The 20727-nt window shown below is 37.2% G+C and overlaps 1 protein-coding gene across 1 annotated transcript in view; it reads left to right on the plus strand.

Moving 5' to 3' along the window:
• Nucleotides 1-11014, plus strand: part of LOC138705998 (lysosomal acid glucosylceramidase-like) — a 67868-nt gene extending 56854 nt beyond the window's left edge. Inside the window, exons 9-11 of the mRNA XM_069834863.1 lie at nt 4548-4609; nt 4811-5091; nt 10448-11014. Coding sequence (XP_069690964.1) covers nt 4548-4609; nt 4811-5091; nt 10448-10577 — 473 coding nt within the window. The 3' untranslated portion in view covers nt 10578-11014. The remainder of the gene's footprint in view (nt 1-4547; nt 4610-4810; nt 5092-10447) is intronic.
• Nucleotides 11015-20727: the final 9713 nt, after the last annotated feature.

A 20727-nucleotide genomic window follows, 5' to 3' on the forward strand; every position in this document is an offset into this window, starting at 1 on the left:
GCGCTGTCCGATTTTTCGGCCATAAAATCACACTTGAAGTCACATTTCGTAAACATATTTCCAGCAAATGACAAAGTTTCTGTTAAGTGATCTCGTGGTACCTGAAATTTTAATACAAATAATGTATCTTGCATTATTCACATGCATTTCAAATTGTAATATCTCAGATAACTATTAATCTGGATATCAATGCCGCCAAAACTATAGAAAAAGTAAGAAAATTGTAACGTGCTCGGCTGAGATGTATTTAAGATATGGTTTATAATTTTTTCATTTTTTTTTCTGTCAATTCACTGCTAAATGAGACAAATATGCCATTAATATGTCTTTCAAAATTCACGCTTTCTCGAGATAATCCGACCAGACTTTACTCCATTTACTCATCTCAAAACGAAATCAAATTATCCAAATTTCTTTAAATATATGGAAAATTTTTATTGTACAATTCGACTATTTTCTACTAAATGTTTGAGAAATATTCTATAATAGCGTGTACTATATGAAAATATCAACTAAAAACATTTCACTAAAATATTTTGAATAGCTGCTGTTTAATTAACAACATTAGTTTAATGGAACATAAGATTTTTAGTCTCTTACTTAAATAACGCTGTATTAACTACGAGTATTTGGTTATTTATCGTCGAATGTTATGTTTTATTTAACGACGCTCGCAACTGCAGAGGTTATATCAGCGTCGCCGGATGTGCCGGAATTTTGTCCCGCAGGAGTTCTTTTACATGTCAGTAAATCTACTGACATGAGCCTGTCGCATTTAAGCACACTTAAATGCCATCGACCTGGCCCGGGATCGAACCCCACCCTTGGGCATAGAAGGCCAGCGCTATACCAATTCGTCAACCAGGTTTTATCGTCGATGGAATTGGTGATACCAGAGATGGTATTTGGCGAAATGAGGCCGAGCATTTGCCGTGGAATTACCTGGCATTTCCCTTATTCGGGAAAAACAACTGTAAACAAATCTAATCACGTAACCAGGCCAAGTGAAAATACACCTACGCCAGAGCACAATTCTGGGTCAGTAAGTAAGCCTTAACTATGCCGGTGGGAACATGGTATTTCATGGCTACTGCATTATCTAGATCTTATTCAGAGTACATCCAAATAATAATTGAAGTATAATTTGCAAGATTTGTAAATATACAATGAAAAGAGATTTTAAATTGAACATTGACTACCACAATACAAGTAGAAAAATTTCCTGGGCAGCTCTGGTCTTCGGCGATATATCAAAGCACTCTCAGATGAGTAGAGTTCCTATACTACGTGTCTGGAATCTGTAGACCTTGCCGACGCATTTGGGTGGAGGTAGAGAGAAGCAAATGGGCGGAGACTAGCAGTGTGAGAGTATGTTGCGGACAGCATCGGCGCGCGGCCGCTAATGAGTAGGCCTAAGATGCGCATAGTAGAATGAGACATCATCGCTCTCTCCCTCCAAGCAATGCCTTTCCCGCCAGAGCGGTCATTGATCTAGCCATCTTCACTCACCACTTGCGAAGAGGACTCGCTTCGTCTCCTATAGGTCTACAGATTACAGACACCGACTTCAGTAGATATTGGTGCAGAGGAATCGTGATTGATAACTCCTACAACCAGGCTGTCATTCATCGACAAACGTACTTAAATATACTTATGCAAATAATGTAAACAAACTTTTTAGTGTAATAAGAGTAAGCGGAGGGTGAATGTGATGCAATGATACAGCTTCCTCAATACTTCGAGCATACGTGTTGAAGGGTTTTCACAAAAATGATTCAGTTACAGTAAAAGCCAAAAATTCTACGGAAAGTACAGCGCAGTCATAATTTGTATAATGAAAACTCTTCTAACAGACCCTCAAATAAATGGATTACTAAGTATAGCACAATTATTGAGGAACGATGGTATCCTGAAGAAGGGCGAATACTAGATCTAAATCCATCTGAGAGAGCTTTCACGCTGATTCTCATCTAGGTATAATCCAAACCCACACCAACTGACTACACTAAATGTCACCGAGTATCAAATGTTTCGAGCAGGCAACCCGATTCGCCTTGGAAAGATTTGAACTTAGCTATCCCTCTTTTTTGGTACCTTTCTTTTTTTTATCACAATAAAAACAGTAGTTAACGACGTTGGTTTGACTACAATGAAGCTCGGCCATTCGCTGCTAGCCGGCTCAATGGATATTCAGAAATTAATCATTATTGTAAAACCAGTCGTAACCTAAAATACATAAATGTACTGAGATCAGAAGGCTGAAGTCTGAAGTTAAATACTTTTATGCGTGAGATTTACTTATTAATTGTTTGCACTAACAAATCAGCCACACAATTCTGCTAGCACTTTATATTGAAATCATAGTTTAGTCAGTTGTCTACACTGCATTGAGTAATACGTATTTTAACAATGGTTATACATTACAGAAATGCATTTTCTTTGTCGATAGATATATATTAATATATCTATTGACAAAGAAAATGCATATATTACATATTATGTACCTACTGAAGAAGATGAAATAGTACGTTTTTTCGAGTTTCTGCGACGTTTTCCAGAGGCAACATAAGCATCTGTTGTAGCTAAATTATTTATTAAATGAACAAACATGCAACGAACGTGGTTTTTCGGTACCAATATACCGACTATTCTAGGCATTCATAAAAACCATTCAGGTGAAACCAAGCTTCGTCAGTATAAAGAAAACCGTATTGGATTAACGATTCCGTCGTGGACTTATTCTAACACCTAACAAGAATATCGTACGAGCGCAACTGGATCACCTGGTTTCAATTTACGCACTCCCAACACCTTATAGGAATGAAGCTTAAATTTCAAACATCTCACTATTGAACATTGCGATATGTTCAAATTTTGTGCTAAGCGACGGGTACTTGTTCTTGAGCTCAACTCCATCTCCCCTTACTTATATTCTAGTATTCGTTCTATACAGGGTTGCCAAATTTTAGATATACCAAACAGGGACATCTTTTTTCCATAAAAAGGGAATAAAAATTGTCCCTCTATAGGCAGTCGAAATGACTAATATGAATCTCAAAATTACAATTTTAATTAAAAAAACATATTTTGGGTACAAATTTCCAAGTACAAAACAACATTTATCTGACTAACTTACAGCCAAATAAATATGATTTTTAATGTTGTGGGATTTAATCGGCTAATCTAATCTATTAACCGATCAATTTCCGTTGTAAGATTAATCAATCAAAAATATTTAATCGAATAATCGAAACGATTAAAATTAATCGGTTGTAGTTGATATTACTTATTATTTTGTTAATACAAACTCATACTAAAAATTCCGAAAATATTTCTATCTCGGAAATTGCTTACTTAAAAGCACAATAGTACTGTTATTTTCTAACTGTAAACCAGGTAGCGTAGGGAAAATCTAGTCTACCGCTATTGAAAGTTGAAACACATTGCGAAACCCTTATTAAGTTGTATGGTTTTCCAAGAAAACTTCCACCTTATTGTCAGCTCATCTTCCTAGCATATGAAATACATACTTTTCTGGGATTCGTCCCCCTCATACCTTATAAAATAGCCATGTCTACATGTGTGGAAGTGAGAGCGTAACTACCTTCTTCTCTTTCTAGAATCCGGCAATTCGATACAATAGGGGCCAGTCTTCTGTTTCGACCTCTGTAGTTTTGCAGTTGCAGTTTATGTACTGCGTTTGTATATGAAGGTTGTGTGTATAGTTTAACAAAGAGAAAAAAATCAGTTTTCTGTGGTTTGTGAAAAGTGTAAACTCCATTATGTTATATGAAAATTTGAGAGGTAAACTTGGTGCAACGTTTGGATTCAAATTGAACGATCGTGGAGAAGTGCTTGACAGAAAAAAAGTTTTTTCGTGTTTAGTGATGCAGGAGACATTGTTATTAAACGTAGAGCTGCACTTAATTCGGAGCTTGTGAATGCACTCACATGTTTAAAATCATGGATGAAGCAATATTAACTAGGTTATTCTTCATAGTTTTTGTTATTTATGTTTGCCTCAAAAATCCCCGGAGAAATTGACACAATAAATTATAAGCCTCATAATAAATATGTAGTAAGTAATTAAAATAGTTGTTTTGTAAAATAACGATACAATATATACAGATATACAACATTTAATACTTATGCTTATCACCGAACACAAGTTAAATTTAACAGTAATTGTGTATTATAGTATATTAAAACATTTTTTCAACTCGATCAAAACTCGATTAATCTATTAGTGAGATTAGTATTATTAGTAGACGGGCGTTAATAAGAAGTGGAAGATCTGAAGTTCAAGTTAGTTGACGACGGGATTCTTTGTTTTCCTTTAACTTGGTTCCTCTGACTCTTATATGAAACTGAGTACCAGAACGTCAATTACGTCACTTTCTTCATCACCAAAATCAAGAAAGCATGGAAGTCCTATCTTCACAGTAATACAGTATGTATACACACGAACACGACTATAGTGGCAGTAGTAGCAGTAGGTAGTAGACTAGTAGCAGTAGTCCTCATAATGAAACTGCTATTTGTTTCAGTGGAACCGCCTCAACTTGGAAGCTGGATTAATTGCGAAAAGTACGCTCACGATATAATTGAGGTAAATAATACCTTGTAGTAATTGCGTAAATGATGACACTAATTTTCTTGTAAAACACAACTGTTACGTTTGCTAACAGTTACACTTGCACGCAGATACCAGATTTTGTTTTTGCTCATTTAATTTAATTCAATATTATATAATATAATCTGAGAAAAAAGAAGATAACCTGAAACTATACGTACATATTGCACTCTACAGGATTCGAACTATTGGGTCGTGGGTTTCATAGATTGGAACATCGTACTTAATGTTGCGGGAGGACCGACGTATGTAAAAAACTATCTTGACTCTCCAATAATTGTGAACTGCACTGCTGACGAGTTCTACAAACAGCCAGTATTCTACGCCATCGCACATTTTTCAAAATTCGTCACTCCTGGGTCAATACGAATTGGAATGAAGGTGGAAATAGATGCAGGCATTGAACACGTCGCCTTTTTGAGACCGGATGGAATTATCGTGATTGTTATTCTGAACAGGTAAGTTACGCAGAAGCACGTCACATGTAATGATAACATATCAATTGATTTCATACCTGTCAATACCTGTATTTGTTACACATTTCCTTATTCTGTGGCATGTATTATAAACTTTATAATAACTGGGCACAAGGTCCTACTGGGTGTTCATTTCAAAGTGTGTCATGACGTCACTGTTGTTGGGTCACCGATTTGAAGCGAGTTTCAGCTTATATGTCAGTCAAGTTGCCTATTATTTAAGGCGTTCTTCAATCTGAACTTGAGAACGTGTACGGTATAACTTGAACGTCGTAGCAACAGATGGCGGTCTGTACGGTCTGTGTTACCATAACCTCTTTCGAACTGTGTTTTGCGCCGGCAAGTCGTACGCAGGGTATTTGTTATCATCGGTTGCGTACGGTAACATTCCACAACACAAATCAAATGCTCCGTGTCCATGTTGACCGTCGAAGTTAATGTCAACAAATACGTAAGTAATCGTCTTAACCCTCTCCCCATATCCCGACAGTACGTATTTCCAAACAGTTCACATTCCTGCCACTACCGGCGTTACCGTACGTATCAGTACGTACTGTTCAGAATGAACGCCGTACTCGCTAGGCAACTTCTCTGCCTCATAGGTTATACACCTCTGCGGAAGTATAGGAAAATTGAATTCTCTAGGCTCATCGGCTAGTCACATGACGGCATACAGCGGGCCATGACACACTTTGAACTGAACACCCACTATTTGTGTGTGTGGGTGGGGAAGAGACGCACAAGCAAAGAAACAGAAGGCACACTATATTTTCCAAGGTGCTTCTGTTACAGAATATCCTGTAATTATAGTTCGTTACAGCACCTCCCATCTCTTCCTGGTTTGTAGTAAGATGAATCAATTCATAATTATTTTCGTCCATCCATTTTCTTACGTTGCGCAAATGTAACATAGCTTCCTTAAGTTGTCACTTTTTCCCTCACTATTTCCCTGAATAACAAGTTGCAACAAACTATATTTTTATTTGTGCATATGACCAAATTATATTTTCTACTCTTTCAATCGTGAGCAGGAAAGCTTGTATTCATTCTACGACGAACATCTTCCTCTATGTCTCGATATTCATAAATTTTAGATAAGCGACAGCAAATCCTAATTCTAAAAATTTGGAAATTTTTCGTGACAGATATTGTCAGAGTCCAAGCTTCAACGCCATAAAATACTATCGATCTGGTATAAAAATGTTTAGTAAAGTGAATTCTAATTAAAATATCAGTATGTTTCGATACATTTTGTCTGTAATTTTAAATTCCAAACTCGAACAGCTCCGTCGCTGGGAATTTTAATCCACTAAAAACATTCGGATTTATATAAGGGTATAAAGGAGTTTAAGAACATATATCAGGCAAGGGTAAACGGGATCTTTTTTTTATTTTAGTAGGTTATTTTACGACGCTTTATCAACATCTTAGGTTATTTAGCGTCTGAATGATATGAAGGTGATAATGCCGGTGAAATGAGTCCGGGGTCCAACACCGAAAGTTACCCAGCATTTGATCATATTGGGTTGAGGGAAAACCCCGGAAAAAAACCTCAACCAGGTAACTTGCCCCGACCGGGAATCGAACCCGGGCCACCTGGTTTCGCGGCTAGACGTGTTAACCGTTACTCCACAGGTGTGGACTAAACGGGATCAAGGATGAGAATGGTGACTTGCTTGCAGACTCTCATTCAATCTTGAACAGATGGAAAAACTATTTTGGGCAACTACTAAATGTACATAGGCAAAATAGGAATTATCGGGACGAAATTCAAATACAAACTGCTGAGCCATTTATACCCGAAACCACACTTTCTGAAGTCCAAATTGCGATGGAAAATCTGAAAAAGTACAAGTCTCCAGGTATCGATCAAATTCCAACAAAATTAATACAAGAGGGTGGAAGCGCATTATTATCTAGCGACATTTATAAACTTGTACGTGTTATTTGGGAAAAGGAAATTGTACCAGAACTATGAATTGGACCTATTTTTAAGAAGGGGGACAAAACTAACTGTGGTAACTTTCGAGGAATATCACTTTTGTTGACGTCGTACTAAATTTTCTCCAATATTCTTTTGAGAAGATTAACTACGTACGTATATGAAATTATTGGGGATCATCAGTGCGGTTCTAGGCGTAATAGATGGACTACTGATAAGCTTTTTTGTATTCGACAGATATTAGACAAAAATGAGAGTATAAGGGCACAGTACATAAGTTATTTATAGATTTCGAAAAGGCATATGACTCGGTTAAGAGAGAAGTGTTATATAATATTATTATTGAATTTGGTACTCCCAAGAAACTAGTTCGATTAATGTGTCTCAGTGAAACTTACAGCAGAGTCCGTATGGCCAGTTTCTATCTGATGCTTTTCCAATTCACTGCGGGCTAAAGCAAGGAGATGTACTACCATCTTTACTTTTTAACTTCACTCTAAAATATCCCATTAGGAAAGTTCAGGATAACAGAGAGGGTTTGGAATTGAACGGGTTACATTAACTTCATGAATATGCGGATGACGTGAATATGTTAGTAGAAAATCCACAAACGATTAGGGAAAACACGGAAATTTTACTTGAAGCAAGTAAAGCTAAGTATATGATTATGTCTCGTGACCAAAATATTGTAAGAAATAGAAATGCTATAAAAAAAAATGGAGATTTATCCTTCGAAGAAGTGGAAAAATTCAAATATCTTGGATCAACAGTAACAAATATAAATGACACTCGGGAGCAAATTAAACGCAAAATAATTATGGGAAATGCCTATTATTATTCGGTTGAGAAGCTTTTGTCATCTAGTCTGTTGTCAAAAAATCTGAAAGTTAGAATTTATAAAAGTTATATTACCGGTTGTTCTTTATGGTTGTGAAACTTGGACTCTCACTTTGAGAGAGGAACAGAGATTAGGGGTGTTTGAGAATAAGTTCTTAGGAAAATATTTGGGGCTAATAGGGATGAAGTTACAGGAGAATGGAGAAAGTTACAAAACACAGAACTGCACGCATTGTATTCTTCATCTGACATCATTAGGAACATTAAATCCATATGTTTGAGATGGGCAGGCCATGTAGCACGTATGGGCGAATCCAGCAATGCATATACGAGTAGAGTGTTAGTTGGAGACCGGAGGAAAAGAGACCTTTGGGGAGGCCGAGACGTAGATGGGAGGATAATATTAAAATGGATTTGAGGGAGGTGGGATATGATGATAGAGACTGGTTTAATCTTGCACAGGATAGGGACCGATGACGGGCTTATGAGGGCGGCAATGAACCTAGCCATTTGTAAGTATGTAAGTAATTCATTACAAAAAAATGAATCTGATACAACGTTAATATAAATTAATTTTATTTCCTAGAATATATCTATAAAAAAATAAATAAACAAACAGACACCAGTGTAGCTCAGTCGGCTAAGGCGCTTGCATGCCGATCCGAAGTTCCGCTCGGGAGTGGATTCGATTCCCATTTGAGCTGATTACCTGGTTGGATTTTTTCCGAGTTTTTCCCCAAACTTAAGACAAATATCAGGTAACCTATTACGAATCCTCGGCCTCATTTCGCCAAATATCATCTCGGTATCACCAGTTCCATCAACGCTAAATAACCTCATAGTTGATACATCGTCGTTAAATTTATTTATTTATTTAGGTAGGTTATTTTACGACGCTGTATCAACATCTTAGGTCATTTAGTAGGGTCTGAATGAGGTGAAAGTGATAATGCCGGTGAAATAAATCCGGGGTCCAGCGCCGAAAGTTACCCAGCATTTGCTCAAATTGGGTTGAGGGAAAACCCAATAGAAAACCTCAACCAGGTAACTTGTCCCGACCGGGATTAGAACCCGGGCCACCTAGTTTCGCGATCAGACGTGCTAACCGTTACTCCACAGGTGTGGACAGCGTGGCTAAACAACGAGTAAAAAATAAATAAAAAATAAGTAAATAAATAAATACATAAGTGAGTAAGTAAATAAATAAATGAGCGAGTGGATAAATGAATAAGTAGATAAATTAATAAATAGATAAATAAATAAGTAAATACATATATAAATTAAATAAATAAATATTACCTTGAATTCTCCCGCAATATCCTTAATATTTGCGCCGTTTTCTTGACGCTGAATAATATTTACGTTGTCAAAATACTTAGGCGTGAACGTTTGGGGACATAATACCACCGGTATGCGGGGGCCTGTATTCTCGTCACATCAGACGACGGTGTACCGTTTTCTGCTTTCTTTAGAATCGAACGCATTCTACTAAATCGGCTAAGCAGTGTACACGGAATTTACTCTGTTACATAGTTCTTGAAATTAACTCTACAAATTTATCTTACGAGACTGAAGACTTGGGCTAAGAATATAATTATTTTGAAAAAAAAAAATTAAGGAAAATTAATTTGCTACCATTGTACGTAAAATGGCACTTTCGGTTAACGTTTAAGAGGTATGACAAGTGAGAAGCACGAAGCACACACTCATTTTAACACATTTGTTTGTGATGATTCTATACCTGTACCTCAGGCGGGTATTGTATGATAAGTCAATATTATCAACTTCAGGATACAGCCACAAAAACAAATTTCAGTAGTGTTTTTTCTTTCATAACTAGTGAAGTTACAAACCTATTTATTTTATTTTTGGTATAGTGGAATAATAGTATATCTTGAAAATTATAAGATAGTCTATGCATAGAAGTAAACAAAGTTACGTGGGACCTATCGTAGTATACGCCTAATATATGATCAATTGATTATATTTCTTTTGAAAAAATGCATTCGTCACAGGCGTAGCTCAGTCGGCTAAGGCGCTTGGTTGCCGATCTGTAGTTGTATTCGGGCGTGGGTTCGATTCCCGCCTGAGCTGATTATCTAGTTTGGTTTTTTCAGAGGTTTTCTCAATCGTAAGGCGAATGTCAGGTAATCTATGTCGAATTCTCGTTCTCATATAGCGAAATATCATCTCGCTATCACCAATCCCATCGATATTATATAATCTAGTAGTTGATACAGTGTCGTTAAATAACCAAGTAAAAAAAATGCATTAAATCCGAAATTAGTCGTCCCAGGACTTAACAGAGTATAAATTATCGTCAGATGGATCTTACCCTAAGGAATTCCATAAAGCTATAATTTCATAATAATTGAAAAATTTGAACTTTCCATACATTATCTCTGAGGTAAACATATGAACAGTTCACATGAACTATATTAAGTCAGAAAAGAAGTGAGTCTGTTATGCTGAATTGATATACAGTACTCATTTATAATAAATTCCTTAGAAGGTTCTATTTACTTTAAGCACACATTCGAAACTCTCTTTGAATTTCAGGTCGGACGACGATAGGGATCTTCAGATCAACATTGACAGAGAAGGTTCCACAATAGTGTCTATATCGGCTCATTCGATTCACACCATGTTGTACAGATCCATTAGCGGAAAAAAAATAAATCCCACATAATGCAAGAAATACATGTTCACGTCCATTTCCTACACATTTTCGTCTTGATGTCTTGTAATCGTGCCGTGAGAAACTGTTTATTTTTTAATGTGGAACGCTTAAGTGGACACTTATTCGGAAAAAAATCCCTCAATATTTTTGTAATACTCTACGCGCATTTTGGCGTGCCGGTGCAACTCGCAACACAGCATAAATTATACAAATAAAATAACTCTCAATAATGCAACACGCATAATAATTAATTTATTTCATACATATCATAAGCTACAAACACTCAAACCTATGAAAACACACAATACCAACCACTTAAACGTTCCACGCAAATACAGATATTCTACGAATCCATCCGCCATCTTTAACTTGTTCCTATGAGGCACATGATTTTATATTTATAGAAAACATGGCAAATTTAATAAATGATAATAAATAAGTACAAATTTCTTTGTTTATTTGCAATGAGTTTATTAATTGTTAATCGTCGTCATCATCATCATCATCATCATCATCATGCACCTTCAAGAACTAGATCTCTTGAACTGTTCCTTCCTAGCTCCTGTAGAAATTATGTGCTAACACTAGACATAGTTTAGTGGGGCTTCCTCGTCATATAGTCTGTATTGCGCAGCTTAACACGACACAAAACAAAAGGATACACTCACAATCCAAATGAAAAGAAGTAACATTTCCCCGCTTTTACCAAGACTCGATCCTGAATCTGCCGAATTTCTTGTCCGAAGTACTACTACGTGAGCTATAGTTCAGTGAGAAACTAAAATGACTAAAATTCACTTCTATACATGGAAAGAGTAGAATGAAGGCGAAACAAAACATAAAATTATAACAAAGTTGACACAGTAAGGTGTACAATATCAATTAACTACAGTATACTGGAAGAGCAGAAATGAGATTCTTCAAGTAGTAAACTTTAAAATATAAAAATAATATTAGAAATGAGACAATTTTCAAAAAACTGAGTGAAAAAAATGATTGTCCAAAATGTAAAACTGTAAGTGCAGAAATGATACTATTACAAATACGTAAATTACTATCATACAGTCCACACCTGTGGACCGCGTCTGACCACGAAACCAGGTGGCCCGGTTTCGAATCCCGGTCGGGGCAAGTTACCTGGTTGAGATTTTTTCCGGGGCTGGGTAACTATCGGTGCTAGACCCTGGACTCATTTCACCGGCATTCTCACCTACAGACGCTAAATAACCTAAGGTGTTGATACAGCGTCGTAAAATAACCTATTAAAACTATCATACAGATTGGAGACTGCAACGAGTTTCAGTTTAATTGAAAGGACATGAAGTTATGCTACAGAAGAAGAAAAAACAATATCATATACTTCAATTTTTATACATAGGAGGAGTCCGAATGCTAGCACTGTAGTCTCTAGTGGCTTGCCGTGCTTTACAATTCCTGTAGGATTGTTTCCGATCTCTGATAACGAATCTGAATGACATCATGTGTGTCAGGAGCCACACGACAGCTGAACTGTGGCGCGAGGTGACGGACCAGTAGTGAGTGATTTCATAGTCAGAGTGGACTCACAGCAGAAATTCCCAAGAAAATCGAGTCTTTTTGGTAAGGGTACATAACAACCCTTTCCGATGCCAAGTACAGTTACGTGAAAATAATAGAAGCCTGAAATAAACGAGGTTTCTTTATTTTCAAGAAAGGCATCTTCTGTGTACTTAATAAGATTGGTAAAGCTCGAATGGAATTAATTTGTATCATTTCGTGGGGTGCGGCGACTTGTGACGGGAGGTGGATTTGCTCACTTTTTCCATTCTGGAATTAATTCCATCCAAGCTTTGCCAGTCTTATTAGGTACACGCAAGATGCCTTTCTTGGGAATGACGAAACCACGTTTTTTGCAGGCTCCTATGATTTTCACGTAACTGTACTTGGCATCGGAAAAAGTTGTTATGTACCCCTTCCAAAAAAGCTTAATTTTCTTGGGTATTGCTACTGTGATACACCCTGCACTCTGATTATGAAATCACTCACTACTGCTCTGTCACCTCTCGCCGCAATTCAGCTGTCTGTGTGATTCCTGACGCACAAATTCGTTATCAGGTAATCGGAAACAACCCTGTATACTGGGAATGATTTTTTTAAAGTTCGAACGTTCGAGTTTTTATAGACATAGTGACTCAGCTCTGTGGTATATTCAGTCAGCACGTCTTACGATTCCAGTGGAATTCTACTAGAATATCCTATCACAATCTTCCCCAAAATGTACTGCACTTCCTTACACTTATAACATCTGCAGGCCAGTCACAATACTACATAAATCCGCCACGTTTTGAGTAAATACTATTGAAATGATGGTAATAATATTAAAATAGAGAGTAATGGTGGAATGATGGAGGAAAATGAAAGAACCCCGAAGAGACAGAAACATTGGCTTTGTCCATCACAAATACGATTCTGCCATCGCTGGGATTCGAACCCGCATCCTCAGTCATCATGTGCTCTGCCAACTGAGCTACCGCTTCATACTAAGCCAGATATTGAAAAATGATCTTCAGTGACTTTTAAGGTACATGACATAGAACTTCACAATATTACAGTGAAATTTGAAAAGTTAGCATCGACTCTGTTGTCCGTCCCTCTTACGTAGTTGAGGAAAGGCAGCAGAGCAGGTTTAGCGTGGCTAAGATCGGGGGCATGGAAGGGTAATAAAATTATCAACGAAGAAGGGGAGTGTCTTTGTCCGCTTTGCAAAGAAAAGGACTCCTATAAACATATTTTATTACAGTGTGTCGAACTGGAACATATACGGAGAAAATATCTACCACCCTCGATGCTAAGTCAGAATAGGAGTTCGCTTGCATGTCTTGACCTCATGGGGAATAGAGAATGGGAACAAAAGACTAGATTGTTCCTCTTCAAGGTGAGAAAGATTAGAACTTCAGTTGTTGAAGTTTGTGACACGAACTGAGGAAGGGATAATAGTATCCACCCAACTGTACACTTTTATGTCTTTTAGGTTAGAATATATGAGTAGTTTAAAATCAAAGACGGACATCTGTTGTCTCCATAGTTTTGATCTAGAGGCACTTTTTGTTTCACATTGTTCTTTGTAATATTTTAACACAAATTATTTTTATAGATGTAGTGTAGAGTTTGCATATAGTTCACCATAACTGAAAAGAGCATGAAAAAATGTATAAGAATCCACATTATCTAAATTTCGATCTGAGGTCAGATGTCCGCCTTTGATATTAAGCTACTCATATTATATAATGTGCTTTATTGTGTCATTTCCATTTTAATATGTGTGTTCTTTTAGAGAGTAGTTGGATGTAATCATAGGTGGGGGGGAACCTACAAAGGAGTACTTGTTTTGGGTACAAAGCACGTACGGTCAGAAGATCCGTGCATTGGATTTTAGAGAAAATTATGATAATATAAAATCTGTATGTATAATACTCAATAAATCTATCTATCTAAAAGTTGAAGCGAAACGGGAGTCGTTCACGAACAAGAAGGCTTATGGTTTGGTGAATTGGGGGGTGGAGATTGAAAGTATGTGTGTTGGTTTGAAATGTGGTTTAATGATGATAAGATGAAGACAACTGGTTCTCATTAGCGGGTACTATGGGGGATTATAAATCAGGGACAAGGACGTGATAGTATATATATCCATTGGGTAAAGGTTTGGTGAGGGAGAAGCAGCACAAACAGGACTAAGGTTTAGATTATGATGGGAGAATGATTATTTATCGACAAAGGAAAGAGTAGCGAACGAAACAAAAATTAAGAATGGCAACAAAAATTTGATGAGAGAGGCTGGAGAAAGAGTCGTCGAAAAAATAGAGGAAAATAAATATCGTAACACGCGGCACGTGGTTCGATCCCCTTGGCAAGAAGGGAGATCATGTCGAGAGTGATGACAGGGAAGGAATGGATCCTGCTGCAACAATTGCATGATATTTTTTATAGCAAATGCTTGAATGTTAAAAGAAAACGGACAGTAAAAACGAATAAAGTTGGTTTGCTAGTAAAATACTAGAGTAACCGGGAGCAAAGATCAGCATTGTGTGAAGATCCTATTCTAACAATATTTTGGTTTCCTGAATTCCGAGGTTGCTGCATTGTTAAGGTAACGTCTCCCATCTTAGAAGCTGTGTTTATACAAAATTTGGTGTTTTTCCGTCTAATATACTCGTACTAGAAATAATGAGGTATTCTTCACTATTCTGATCTATTTTTACATAACTATTATAATGCGTATATTTTATAGGCCTACATTCAAATTTTATTACACATTTTTAAGTAAAGAATTAAGCATGTTACCATACAAAAAAATTTGATTGCATGTATTTGTGAAAATAATTTTCCATTTCTTTTTTATGGAGACATGAATAAAGTGAAATTATAGTGGCAGGAAGAATAATTATCTTATGTCTCCATGTTAATTATTGCACCAGTGCACTTTATTTGTACCACATACCCAGCTTTGAACCCGTTAGCCCTATGAGCTCACAGTATATTTTTTAATTCCCTCGGACTTGTGTATTAGTATTAACAGATGTTAAGGGCCGTATTCATAGATATTTTTAGCGCGGGCTTCCGGTGGATGATCAGCGTTTTTCGTATTCATAAACCAGTGTTAGCGATATGATATGATTTGAATTCTGTACTAGTAACCAGTGGATAGCCGGGGCTAGCTTAGCACGCTCGTAGCGCTTGCTGCGATGTCTATGAATAGCACCCTGAAATATTAATAACAACACATTTCTTTGTTCGTTCTTTATTTCATTGTCTATAACGAACATCATGCGTAGTTTTTTAAGTTGGTTATTTAACAACTCTGTATCAACTACGAGGTTATTTAGCGTCGATGAGATTGGTGATAGCGAGATGGTACTTGGCGAGATAAGGTCGGGGATTCGCCGTAGATTACCTGGCATTCACCTTACGGTTGGGGAAAAACTCGGAAAAACCCAACCAGGTAATCAGCCCAAGCGGGGATCGAACCCGCGCTCGAGCGCAACTCCAGACCGGAAGGCAAGCGTCTTAACCGACTGAGCCACCCCGGTGGCTCATGCGTAGTTATAATAATTGAAGTGCGTGGCGTAGATGCTGGCCGTAAACTCCTGCTTTCGGTTAACTCTTACTTCCACTTCCATGGTTATGTTATTTCTTACAGTGGCAAAAATATACTCAAAAAAGGAGATAAACAGTTTCAACACCTTTTCAAGTTAACTTTTATGAAAGTATAACTTCCAGAATCTTTATTTTTATTAAATTTTTTTGTAGGCTGTATATTGTTTCGTTTGCTTTAGTAACAATAAGCTCTGGCTCATCACGGCTGAGGCAGGATGGCCCGCCTGCCATTGTCGGATTCACGGACACAATCCAGGCCATCTGTCGGACTTGGACAATCATCGCACCGTACCCAAGTGTACGGACCTATGCTCACGTAGAAGCCAAGTCAAGCCAACACTAAGCTCACCATATCGAGTGCAAGCGCTCGCGCCAATCGCACAGTTATTAATTCTCTGTAGTTTATTGTCGTGCTTTGCAATGAATCAAAGTATCACCGTTGCAAAATCAGCAAAAAAATTATGAGTTTATGGCTACAAAAATTCTTAGGAGAGGTTTCCATCATATTAAAAATAAAATTTCTGGACTGAATACAGTGCAGCGGCTGCTTGTGAAAGATCCTATGTTAAGGTGTACATGTATGATCTGCATAACTTTTAAGATAACTTAATTAGGCCCTGGCATATCTGGAAAAGTCAACGACGTCTGTGTTAAGTGTTCAGCATTAGAAATCAATTAGAATCGTTCTGAAACTAAGTCAGATAGTTTATCAATTACATTACAGCAGAACGATTACTGCGTAGCTTTTCATAGCATGATTCATTATACATTTACACATTTCTTATCACATTAACTATCAGCAGTTCATTTATCTTCTTTTAAATGACCTGTCACTTCTCAAAGATAGCTAGCAGTACACAACCTTTGTTGTTTCAAGCGCAATCTTAAGGAAAGGTGTTTGTGTAATAGCATAATCTGTCAAAACACATGTCAAGTGACAGAAAAAGACAAATGACTGCAGAGTTAAGGGGTTAAAAATTAACGTTGACCGCCAAAGTCTATAACTGTACTGAAAAATTAACTTCTCAGTAAAGTTGGCGTTGTTAAATGTGATACCGCAATAAAATAAAATACTTTTTTCCTCACAATTTTCAGTATCCTTATATCTGAGTTCACTTCTTTTTTTTTATTTCACCTTCGTTCTATCACTTTACAATGTTCTCAGTAAGAGATCTTATAAAGAAAAAAGAGGAAAATATTCCAATCCTTATTGCATAATGATAAGGTTTATAAAGATTTTAGTAGTCTATACTTAATATTTCAGGTTTATTTCCACTCATTCAATCAATCACACAACTGGTGGATCCTGAAATATAAATATAAAAAGTTTTTTTTAATTAAGACAGTGGTCGTCAGCACTCGCTGAAATGGGTAAAGGGTAAGGAGTGTAACGAAATATGCTACGTCGTGCATATATTGGAGAGGGAGACTGTGTACTCGCCAGCAGCCACGGATTCACGCTATTGCCTCTCTATTCGGTGGGTAAGAGATGCTAGCCCAAGGGTGCACTGTGATGATGACCCTTGAATTAAGAGATGATTTCTATTTTTTTTTCAAAAGTAAGAGGTAATTTTAATTGCTTATATATTTTGTTATTTTCTACACAATCTTATAAATTCTGATACTGCCTTATCACCAGACGCAGAGAGTCGATTTTCGGTGTCTACACAGCCACAAGACGTCACATCCCTTTGCGTATGGAGGAAGCGTAGCAATAAGTTCAATGACCTTCCTGTGACTGAAGTACATCTAACGTTCAGTATCCGGACCCAAAATCCGCTGTCTGTTTATCACACAAGAAATGGGATTGCCATAGCAACAAGCTTGTTTGCTTTAATGTATTCACTAATATTCAATTTTAGTTTGATCATTTCAATGGATTAACTGAATTAAAAAGGTATTTTATTAATTTATACTTCTGAAAAGAAAATTCGTATGGGAAATATTGAATGTTTTTACGAATGTGGATGCAGTTTTCCAGAAGCCTTTCGAAGATTTCGTACCCGTATTGATTTAAGAGTGGTCCATGCAGATTGAGTTCTTTCCAGAAGCTTAAATCAAAACATGAAGAAACTGCTTTTATTATAGATGCAAATAAATCATGAAGACCTAGTGCAGAGATGAGACGATATCAGTTCCCAATCACGGTAGGATAGCTCTCTACCTTGATCACGAGCGCATAGCGCATGCATTACATAGCGTTCCAACGTAGGCATCAGGGATGTACAGTTGTGGCAAAAAAAAAACCGGACCGACCCTTGTAGCTGATTTCAGAGCCTTGTTCACTCCAGAGCGTGATAGACTGGTAACTAAGACTTTCGTGGTTCGAATCCTGCCTGGGAAGGAAACTTTTTTTTTTGTTTCTTATTCAAATTTATTCCCATTACTTTTCGATTGCTGCTAAAATTCATGTTCTGGGAATAATAAGTTAATTAAGTAGTAAAATATCGCTGCAATCGAAAAGTATTGGGAATAAATTTGAATAAGGCACAAAAAAAGTTTCCTTCCCAGGCAGGATTCGAACCACGAAAGCCTTAGTTACTAGTCTATCGTGCTATGGAGTGAACAAGGCTCTGGAATCGGCTACAAGGGTCGGTCCGTTTTTTTTTTTTGCCACTACTGTACTTTGCACATGCATCGAATAAAGACAGTAATTATTACAATAACTTGCGTTACTAAATTTCTGGCTATGTAATAGTTATTTAATATACTGTACATGTATTACTCGTCCGAGGCCAATGGAGTCCTGCAGCCCGGAGCGCGATTTGTACTGTTCCTGCGTTCGTTTAGCGCAGCATTTCTCAAACTTTTTTGAAGTGGGGACCACTTTTTAAAGTCAAAACAGTTCCGCGGACCACCTTACTCTTGTTCCCTTCGAAAGCAAATTTATCATTTTCGTAGCATATTTTAATACCAGTATACTTATATTTTAAAATTGAATTAAGATTCGGTACTTTGGTCCTCTGTTATGAATTCGGGTGGTCCCTGGCTGGGTTACAGGCGCGGCGCCAGATGTGCAGGGAAAACATGTCGAGAAACACCACGTACATAGTGCTTTAAATCCCTCTTTTGTTGCTGAGAGTAGAATGGGATGTCGATAGATGGGTAGGGTAATAAACTTCATAAAATGTCTGTATTGGGAGAAAAAGTGAAATTCGATTGCCATGTGTCATTTCCAAACTCTGAGATTTTAAGTTACAGTGTGATACGCAATTCGTTCGATTTTTTTTTTTCCTGTATTTTTCGAAGGCCACAAGGGAAAACCTCGAGGACCACAGGTGATCCGCGGATCATAATTTGAGAAACGCTGGTTTAGCGTCATCTCTATAGTTCACATTACGCTCACGGCTCCACTCGCCTCGGTCGAGTAATACATACAGTATATAAAAAAAAATCGCAAAGGAGAGGTGTTCTAAAAACAAATAGAGAAAGAGAAAAATTTAATTGTTTGTAAACCATTTTCTTGTCAAAAGCAGTTTATTCTGTAAATATTTCACTTCATTAGTTAGGAGGAACTGAATTGCCTTCAGAGCAATCGGATGTCATGTGTGTGGTAGAGCGTTATGTTTCTAATACTGTTAAGCTGTACTGCAATTCTTTACTGACTGCTAGCCCTTACCTCTACTCCGGAGCTTTCCCCACTACTCCTATTACTTCCCCTCTTTCGCGTCGCCGAGCTATCAGGACTAAATAATCGGTCTGTACACAGTGACAGCTGCCCACATGCGAGTGTGGAAATAAAAGAAGTACGCACTATAAGTTATAGGGTATATTTCTTATAGTCACTTGAATAATCACCGTTTCATATAAACCTCCAAATTGACAATGTCACGTTTTTCTATTCTGCATCCTCATTAGCAGTTTTCAACTCACACACTCATTCCCTTTTCCTTATCAAACATAGAGCTCCCTTCATTTATTGCTCTTAATGATTTCGTATCTACTTTACTTTTTGTTTGTGAGGGTTCTTTGACCGAAAAGGAGTGCTGTAAGTACTTTAAGAAATTAATATGTACCATGTTTCGGAAAATATTTGCAAACAGTGGTGCTTACACCATTTCTTAATATATCTGCTGAACAGCTAACTTGGTATTTACAACACTTTCTCTTATATCTCATAAATGACTTAGTCTGTGTTAGTTGTCGTACTTCATAAAGGTGTCTTCAAAGCTAAAAACATTTCTTGTAGATTTCTGAATTTCACAAGATTCTCTACTCGAAGATTATTACTGTCACTCAAATATATTTGGAACAATATGCTCTACACTCTTTAATAAAACACTACTCCCTGCAATAGCGTCACTGAGAAAAAGACGGGCCCGAACTACAATAAAATGTCATCTTCTTATGTTTTTAATTGAAACTTCATAACAGTTTATTCCAAACTCGGCACTTTTATTTAGTAACAGCATATAAGCAATTTTTCATTTCTTGACACCAGTAATTTCTTCCAACACAAAATTCTGAAAACTAATTTAAAACAATCGCTTTATTTTATTTTGTGTTTGTTGGTATTATTAATAGCGGCATAGCTGCTATGGCCTTCTGAATTATCCAAGGTTACTGAATATTTGTTCGCGTAGGCTTCCGCGGCTGGTGTACATGGTCTGTGGATAAGCTTCGGGGCTTCTACCGCGTTGTCTTGGTGTTGGTGGCTGACGTTTCGACCGCTGTGTTGTGGTCATCTTCAGAGCAGTTGGATAAGGAAATAGTCTGCGAGCTCGTATATACTGTATATAGTAGTCCCCCCCATCGAGACCCCAACACAGCGGTCGAAACGTCAGCCACCAACACCAAGACAACGCAGTAGAAGCCCCGAAGCTTACTGGAGATTTGCCTACCTGAGAAGAAACAATTACAAATCATCAGCAACAAGACAGAAGAAACACTACAAATCGAGAATAATACATCATATATTATGACTCTGATTGACTGAAATTCAACGGATTCTTAAAATTCAATGGTAAATTGGTAAATGATTAAAATAGTTGTCAAAATTTCCAGTTTTCTCCTAGTCCATCATAAT

The sequence above is a fragment of the Periplaneta americana genome, chromosome 9, assembly GCF_040183065.1.
Source record: "Periplaneta americana isolate PAMFEO1 chromosome 9, P.americana_PAMFEO1_priV1, whole genome shotgun sequence".
In the NCBI taxonomy this organism is placed as follows: domain Eukaryota; kingdom Metazoa; phylum Arthropoda; class Insecta; order Blattodea; family Blattidae; genus Periplaneta; species Periplaneta americana.